General features: G+C 49.5%; 1 protein-coding gene across 4 annotated transcripts in view; it reads left to right on the forward strand.

The window, feature by feature from the left end:
* Nucleotides 1-7817, forward strand: part of ZMIZ2 (zinc finger MIZ-type containing 2) — a 95692-nt gene extending 87875 nt beyond the window's left edge. For all 4 annotated transcript variants that reach the window (XM_066639763.1, XM_066639765.1, XM_066639764.1 and 1 more), the window contains 4 exons: nucleotides 2241-2488; nucleotides 3021-3193; nucleotides 4567-4821; nucleotides 6055-7817. In XM_066639763.1, the coding sequence (XP_066495860.1) occupies nucleotides 2241-2488; nucleotides 3021-3193; nucleotides 4567-4821; nucleotides 6055-6162 (784 nt within the window). In that variant the 3' untranslated portion in view covers nucleotides 6163-7817. The remainder of the gene's footprint in view (nucleotides 1-2240; nucleotides 2489-3020; nucleotides 3194-4566; nucleotides 4822-6054) is intronic.
* The last annotated feature ends 1244 nt before the right edge of the window (nucleotides 7818-9061 follow it).

The raw sequence follows: 9061 nt of genomic DNA on the forward strand, positions 1-9061 counted from the left end.
GGATCGTGCCTTTCAGAGGCTTTAAGGTTTTCTGAGGCACAAGGAGTCCTCTCTGCACCTCAGAACTCCTCCTGGATGCTTCGGGATCTGCTGTCGAGGGTGTGGGTTAGCACCCCCTTAAGGTGTGGTATCTGGGTCAATGTACCCTCTGCCCCCCCTTAGCTATGCCATTGATGGAATTATTGGTGGGAGGAACATATTTCCAGAGAACTGTGGTCTTTCTATGGGCTCTGTCCATTTGTTGAGCTTAACTTACAAGTGCTCTTTGGATGAGATCACCTGTGCACTGCGTGTATCCATTTCTCTGCTTTGTAGTGAAGTTGGGTGGCCAAGTACCTATTGTTCACAGGTGACCCAGATCTGCCCGTAAATAGGGCAGAGCTTTCTACGTATTTGGGGGGAGGAGGAGGGGGGAATTTGCTACGTCCACGCATTAGACCATATGTTTGTAAATGAGAAGACACAGAATGTTTTAAAAGCTATTTAAAAACTAGCCCTGTGAGCTTCCAGAAATACTGAAGCAACTTCTTACTGGAGAGAGAACATCTGGATTCATGTTGAATGCAAAAGACTTATCTTTGCAGTGAGTAGGGGACGTGCTGCCACCCAGTTGCAGCTGTGGAGAAATCCAAGAAAACTCATTTTCTGTGGACAACTCTCACTTTCCCTCCAGCCACCTGGTCTTATAATAATAACAATAACAATAACAATAACAATAATAACAATAATAATAATAATAATAATAATAATAATAATAATAATAATAATAATAATAATAATAATACAGGTATTTATATACCGCCTTTCTTGGTCGTCAGATTTCTCCTTAGACTTCATTCAAGGCAGTTTACAAAGACAGGCTGTTCTAAATCCCCATAGGGATTTTTACAATTGAAGAAAGGTTCTGTCTTTCAAGAACCACAATATTTCAGATGGATCTTTCTGATCTGGTATCACATTGTGGCCTCCAGTTTCCTCCCATGCAAGCTGACAAGCAGCTCCTTCATCTCTCACATGGAGGGCAGCCAAGACGCTTCTTCGCTCACACCAGTGGAATAACTCGGCTCAGCTTGTCAGCTGCTTCAAGGTCTCACCATTCTTGGTGCCGGTGGCCTCGAACTGGCGACCTGCGGATGTTATCTTCAGGCAAACGGAGGCTCTACCCTCTAGACCAGACCTCCTGCCCTGGTCTTTTACCAGCCCTGCTTGGAGACACCAGGGATCAAAGCTCATTCAGAGCCTGTGAATGGGCAAGGTCCCTCAAACACAAGGCAGTCCAATGAGGATGCAAAACTTCACTTTCACCATCTGAGGGCACACACTCCCCATTTTCACTGTTGGGGAAAAAAAAGGACAGTAGTGCTTGTCGTAAACAAGAAGGAACCAGATCAAACCTGCTGGGCATTGAGGCAGAGGCATCCTGGCCGTGGTGTGCAATTTGCTGCATCACTCTCTCCCCCACCCCTGGGTCTGATGCTCCCAAGGACAAATCGTTTCACCGGAAAGACCCAGCTCAAGCAGGCTTTCTGAGAAGCGCCAGCCAAGAGGGCTTGTTTGCAGGAGGTCTTCTCCTGAGACAGTCATACCAGACCTCAGTGCGGCCTTGGGTTTCACACAGTGCGGGGATCATCCTGAAGTGGGAGGGGTCCAGAAGCACCTCGTTCATCTCCATATAACAGAGCTGGCCAAAAAATAAAAAAAAGGCAGGAGGCCAGCTCTTTCCTGTTGAGTGGTTTAAGAAAGGATGATCAAACCTGTGATCAGCAGTGTTCCTGTTTTAATCCTTCTGTGGTTACCCCAAGAGTCCATGCATTCATTTTCTCTTTCTATGCTGAAACAGTGGCGTTGCTAAGGCATCTGGTACCAAGGGGCACAAACATTCTTAACACCCCTCCCCAGATGCCAGAATTGCCTTTCGGAGGTCTCTTATAGGAACTCCTGTTTTTCATGCCCCTGAGGGCCTTCTGGAGGCCTCCAATAGGCACTTCCAGTTTTGGCGAAAACAAGGAGTGCCCTTTGGAGACCTTTAAGACACCCACTCAAAGTGTGGTACCCAGGGCAGTGTACCCCTCTGTACCTCCCTTAGCTACACCATTGTGCTGGAATTACCCACGCAGTGGCACGAACACTTGGAAGCCTTGGAGCCAGGGACTCCTGCGCAGGGCCTTGTGTTTCCCCTCTGGCATTGGCAGCCTCTTCGGGCCTTTCCCCTGACCTGCCCCTTTTGTTTCCTTGCCCAGCTCCGATTACGAGGAGATCACCATCGACCCGACGTGTAGCTGGAAGCCAGTGCCCATCAAGCCCGACATCCACATCAAGGAGGAGCCGGATGGCCCCGTGCTGAAGCGCTGCCGTACCATGAGCCCCACCCACATGGTGATGCCCAACGTCATGGAGATGATCGCCGCCCTGGGACCCGGCCCGTCCCCGTTCGTGCCCTTACAACCTCCGTCCGCTGGCAGCGGCAGCAGCGACTACACCAGCCAAAGTAAGTCAGCATCTGGGGACACATGAGGTGGGCAGGCTCAGGGCTCTCCTATATTCTTTCCCGAACCCTCAAAACCCATCAACCGGTCCCAGATGCACAGTCTGGGCTCGGGATGGAGCCAATTACCTCCTGCACCCCATAAGTACTGAGTCAACTTGCATATACAAGTACAGATCTATATTTGAGTTATGGAAGATCAGAGAGCATAACTCTAAAACTGGCCAGCAGTCTTGCACAAAGGCCTGGTCCAAAACAATCAGTTAATATTCCCATTTCACCAGTGAGGAATGCTGAGGCTGGGAGAGAAGTGATGAGTGCAAAGCTGACCGTGGCAGACAACTGCTTTCACTTGCCATTTTACTTTACTAGTCTTCGTTCGTGCTCCTCAGAGTTAAAAACCTTTTACCAGCATACTGGAGATCATCCAGAGAGCTGCCACTAGAGCAGTGTTCTTAACCAGCTTGCAAGCATGGTTCTTGTGGTCGGTCTGTCTGTCTGTCTGTCTTATTTATTTATTCATTTATTTTTGCAGGTTCAAGCTTTTCTGGCCCTGCCACTTTCCCAGATTCCTTCCCTACTGTGAACCCCAGTACTCCAACGTTAAATGAGTTCAACCCAGGGCCTCCACCCATCTCATACCAGTCCGACATTCCCAGCAGCCTGCTGACTCCTGAAAAGCCACCTGCTCCCTCCCTCACCGGACAGGTCAGTAAGAAGTCTCTCCTCAGAGGCGTTTTAGGAGGAGAGTGAGTAGGTATCAGCACCAGCTGTTCCTTCTAGAATCTCTGCCCTACAGTTCTGTATCCCTTTTGGCTTAGTATTAGAATGCCAGAATTTTTTTTTTTTTACCACGGCAGGTAACCTTGTGCTGCAGTCAAGTGAATGAAACTACATTGTACATTCTGGAAAGATTTAATGGGGTTTAAGAAATCTGGCCAAGGAGAGCCCGATAGCTAACATTTAATAAAGACTGGAGTGCATTTACCATCTCTTCATTTGGCCATAGGCACCATGACTGTAATAAAGCGTGAGCCTCAGAAATGGCCTTGGCGTGCCTAAGAGGAGACCTCTCAAGCCTGGTTTCTAGAGGCACTGAGCACACAGCCGTCAGTGTTCCTGCATTTCATGTGACAGTCATGCGTTTTGGCTGCAGGTTCTAACCACAAATGCAAAATGAGAGATGTCCGCAGGATTTTCTTTTGCAGTTTTAGAGATTCACCACCAGAGGGCATTGCAGCTCTTGCCGAGCCAATGGTGCATCCTCACCCTGCAGCTTTGTATTGATTCAAAACGTATTTTGGGGGATGCTGGGGATTCTCAGAAGTGTATTAGCGGATCCTCAAGAGGCGATCGATAACAGCAGAAAAGCTTCCCTGAAAAGCTTTCCTTTCCTTCCCCTGAAATGAGCATTAGGTGTGCTGTAGGGTGTGCTCTTGATAGCAAGCATGAAGGAAGCACGCTCCCTAAGGCGTGTTCCAGAATACCTTGCAACGCGCAAGGGTTCCACAGCAGGAGGGCGGAGGTTCAACATTTGTCGGGTTGACGTAGAAACGCTACTGCATGCCTGTGTGTGTGTGTGCGTGTGTGCGCGCGTGCGTGTGTTGGGGTGTACACTTCATGCCTCTCTCCCCTCCCCAACTTCCAGGTATTGTGTGAAGAAGGGAGATGCACATCCTCCCAGTGCACAAATCCTTTCCTGGAGGGACTTGGGCAGCGACTGCGGGAAGTGGGACACTGGACTCGAAGGACCCTGCTGGTCTCCCCCAGCAAGGCTCTTCTTAAGTTCAAAGGCAGAGGCAGGATCGACATCTCCATTTTGCATGGCATCCAGCAGCTGAGGAGAGGCACCGATATTTGCACCGCTGCCACCCCCCTTCTGTGCTCATGCAAAGTGACACTGAGTTGAGCCATGAGACGTGAATGAGACGCAGGGTGTGGGAGGGACATGTTTGGCAGGAAAGGAGCAGGGTGGAGGAGGGGGACAAGACAGCTGGGATGTACTACTCTGTGCAGTGGCAGCTGCGCCTTGGTTGTGCAGTGTCGCCCCTTATTGTTTTTGTGTCCTTTATTGTCCTTAGATGCCCCCATCGAGCAGAATGGATCCTTCCCACAACCCTGTGCAGCAGGGGTTGAACAACCCCAACCTCAGCAGTCAACCGGGGCAGCAGCTCCATCATCGGAACTCGGCCCCACCACAGTCGCGGCAGCCCATTGGCCAGTCGGGGTCTGGAGGGCAAGCACATGGAGGGGATCTCTCCTTCAATCCCGGTCCCGGGATGCAGGGGCAGCCAGGGATGCCAGGAGCTGGGGAAGGGGCAGAGCCTTCCCTTGATGTAAGTAGCATGACTTCCCTCCCCCCTTGCCCCCCATATTAACCTCTCATTTCTCTTGCCTTGGCAGTTGGAAGTCTTTTTAGAATAGATCAGGGGTGCCCAAACCCCGGCCCTGGGGCCACTTGTGGCCCTCGAGGCCTCTCAATGCAGCCCTCAGGGAACCCCCAGTCTCCAATGAGCCTCTGGTCCTCAGGAGATTTGTTGGAGCCCGCACTGGCCCAAAGCAACTGTTCTCAGAGTGTTTGACCTCTTGCGTGAGCTGTGGGATGAGGGCTCCCTCCACTGCTTGCTTTTTCATGTCTGTGATGCAGTAGTGGCAACAAAGAAAAGGCCAGCCTTGTTTTGTGCAAGGCTTTGTATAGGCCTTGAGCTATTGCAAGACCTTCATTCATTCATATAAGTTCATCTTTAATATATTCACTTACGTATATATATGTAAAATTTACTCAAATTTTAAGTGTAAATTAATTCTTTTTTTCCCCCGGCCCCCGACATAGTGTCAGAGAGCTGATGTGGCCCTCCTGCCAAAAACTTTGGACACCCCTGGAATAGATTATAAGATTAATGCAAGTTTGATAGGAGCAAAACAACAAGAGATAACATTTGCCATACACAAAAGAAAGACAATTAAGTTGTCATTAAAATACTTCTGAAAAGCACATAATTTACTCCACAGAGCCTACGATACAATCTTTATTTCTTTTTGGCTTGAACTTCTGGCTGTAATCTTCACAAACTTTCTTGAATTGAGCTAATATACCCTCTCCCTTAAAACAACCTAGTTTCCAAAGATCTGTTTTTCTCTTCACTAACCATTGTTCCACACAGCCCTCTTGCTTCTTAGGCAGATAACTTGTTTTTATTTTTATTAAAAGAAGACCTAAAGTTGTTATGGACAGCAGAATCGATGTGAATTTGAGGCAGGGGTACAGACTGGGGATCAACCCTACAGTTACAAAATAGACCTTGATGGGAGGAAGGGGGGAGATTTCCTGATCAATTATACAGATGATCAGGACCAGAGGACTTGACTAGACTGGTAGGTGACAGGAGGGATGGAACGTCTGGAGACCTCTGTTTTGTGTGTGATCACCAACTTTCTTTTATTTGGCACTTGTAAAGGTATCACCTTTCCCCAGTCAACTTTCTGCTTTAATGCCACATATGGATTTTGCTCATTGTGCGGCAGTTGTGGGGCAACGTGTGAATGATGATTTTGTGCTTTATCCTCAGCTACTTCCTGAGCTCACAAACCCAGAAGAGCTGCTGTCCTACTTGGGAAATTCCGATCTCCCCAATAACAGCAACGACGACCTGCTCTCTTTGTTTGAGAACAACTGAAGACACCCCTTATGGAACGCAGTCACCAGGCTACACACACACACACACACACACACACACACATATGCACGCACGTTGAACACACATCCATCCCATAGCTTCCTAGGCTCTCGTCACAAAATAAGGGTCTTGCCATGTGTGGAAAGGCAGCTCACTAGACTGGATCTTGCCCATGAGACAGAACAGTGGTAAAGCCACCCCAGACCTTTGGTCAGGCAGCAGCCCCCTGTTGTCAGAACTGCCTCTGCTCAGAAGAACAGGGCCTGTGGACGCTGGGGGCAGCTTGTCTGAGCTGTTCTGGGAATTCTGCCCAGCCAAGGGAGATGGTGGTGCTGATGGTGGCGGCCCTTCTTGAAGAATGAGCTTCGTCAAGATGCTGAGACCAGGCCACAGTGCTCGCTCTAGCATATAGCAGCAGTGTCACCCCTACCAATCGGTCCAAGAGACGTCCTGAACCTGCAGCCCCCAAATTGGAGGAGGGTCAGTGGAATGGCTTCCCGAAACATTAGCAGAGCTGACGACTCTCCCCGTCCCCAGTTGTGTCATTCGGAATCTCAGCTTCGGGATCGTCCAATCCGCCTTGAACATGCGAAGCTGTGGAGTGAAACTGGTTCCTCCTTGTTTATACGTGTCCTGGTGTTCTTAACGCCACATGCTGCGATGAGAAACCCATGGTGTCTGGAAGAAGCAGCCTGCTTGCATGTCCCTGCACTCGGAGGCCTCCTGGCGCCAGCTCTGCCTGTCCAAGCGGTCCTAAGATGGACGTCAGCAGCTGTTGGTCCTACAGCTTCCAGTCTCCAGTTGTTGCGGATGCGCCCAAAAGAAATTGAGATCAGCTCCCTGTCCCCCCCACACTCCCTGCTCTTCTGGTCAGAGAGCCCCCTCAAGAGCTTGAGTTTCCCCATTGCTTCCCCATGGACCCTAGCAGCAAATGGAACGTCACCTCTGGCTGAAAGAACTGACAGTTCCCTGGACAGAACCTGACAGACTGTCTCCATCTGCTGATGGATCGTCTACAAGCACAACAATGTAAATACTGTAGAAACACTAAAAGGAAACAAAAAAAGTGAGGGGGGGAAAGGGGGAGGGAAAGAAATATTTAAACGCAAACGCATCACTCTGTTGTATAGTCTCCAGGGCTTCCCAGCCTTGGGGCAAGAGTCCTCTGTATAAATGTGCATAAGCTTCTTAGTTTGTAATATAGACCATTCCACATGGGGCTGCGCGCACCACCCGGAGACGATGCATTTAGCCATAGCTGGGGCCTTCCCCCCTCGCGTTGGACATTTGTGCGTCCCACCAAAGTAGGATCTGGATGCCGAGAATTTAACTCATTTTAATCTGGAGCCCCCAGAGATAGGCGCACCGAGTCAGTCCTAAACAATGTGTGTGTTTTTAACCTGCCATTCTGCCCCCCAACCCACCCAGCCCAATCCCACTCAGGAGCCAACCTGAGGTTACGTTTGGGATGGCAACAAAGTGGTCCCAAAGGTCACCTGTCCACGAAGAACCAAGCTATTGTTCGTGGCCAGGGTTCCTGAGCTGGAGAGTCCCTGTGTCAAAAAAGTGCGGACAGCTCTGTTGAGTTTTTGTGTATCCTGTTTCATTATTGCTATATATATTAAAGGATTCATTTTGGTGGGGCTCACCAGATAGCCTGTGTACTGTTCCGTCTTAAAGGGGGACTATTTGCACACTCAGGAGAGAAAGTGGGAAGTGTCTGATCAATTTTATTTAACGTATTGATACCAAGGCAACTGGCAATCATTAAAATGCCAACACTAAAACAATCACAGAGACAGAAACCACTGAAATGAGCGACAATTGAAGCAGCACAGCAACACAGTCCAAAGAGCAGTGGAAAACACAATAATCAACCCAGAAAAAAAACTAAACCCCAAAGACAAACGAAATGGGTCTTCTGCTGTCATCAGCAGCAATACAGGCAGAGCAGGGGCCAACCTGATCTCAGTGGGGAGGGCAAGGACCACCGCCAATAATGCATTATGTGTCGCTACCAGCTGGACCTCCACTGTGGTGGAATGTGGGGGGGGGGGGGGAAGCTGATCTTAGGAGGCAGGCCAGTTCACCTGATGCTCTCTTTGAACCTGACAGTGAAAGGTCTTGGACATCTTTCTTGCTTCAAAAATGCACATGTCCATTTCATGAAGAGCCCACTTTAAGAGTCCACTTCCCAAGCCAGACATTTAGATCAGCAGATATATCACAGGAGCCAAGGATTAATTGGGAACATGGTTTTCATTATTAGAACATATCTGTGAGAACCTGCATGGGTGACCTGCCAATAGTCTCAGTTGGCAACCTTCAGTCTCGAAAGACTATGGTATCGCACGCTGAAAGGTGGTTCTGGAACAGCGTCTAGTGTGGCTGAAAAGGCCAATTTGGGAGTGACAATCCCTTCCACACTGGGAGCAAGTGCAGTCTGTCCCTGGTCTGTCTCCCTGGCTATGGGCCTTCCTTCTTTGCCTCTTAACCTCAGACTGTTGGCCAAGTGTCTCTTCAAACTGGGAAAGGCCATGCTGCACAGCCTGCCTCCAAGCAGGCCGCTCAAGGCCAGGGTTTCCCACTTGTTGAGGTCCACTCCTAAGGCCTTCAAATCCCTCTTGCAGATGTCCTTGTATCGCAGCTGCGGTCTACCTGTAGGGCGCTTTCCTTGCATGAGTTCTCCATAGAGGAGATCCTTTGGGATCCGGCCATCATCCATTCTCACAACATGACCAAGCCAATCCAGGCGTCTCTGTTTCAGCAGTGCATACATGCTAGGGATTCCAGCACGTTTCAGGACTGTGTTGTTAGGAACTTTGTCCTGCCAGGTGATGCCGAGGATGCGTCGGAGGCAGCGCATGTGGAAAGCGCTCAGTTTCCTGTTGTGAGCGAA

The sequence above is a fragment of the Tiliqua scincoides genome, chromosome 11 (assembly GCF_035046505.1).
Source record: "Tiliqua scincoides isolate rTilSci1 chromosome 11, rTilSci1.hap2, whole genome shotgun sequence".
NCBI classification, from domain to species: Eukaryota; Metazoa; Chordata; class Lepidosauria; order Squamata; family Scincidae; genus Tiliqua; species Tiliqua scincoides.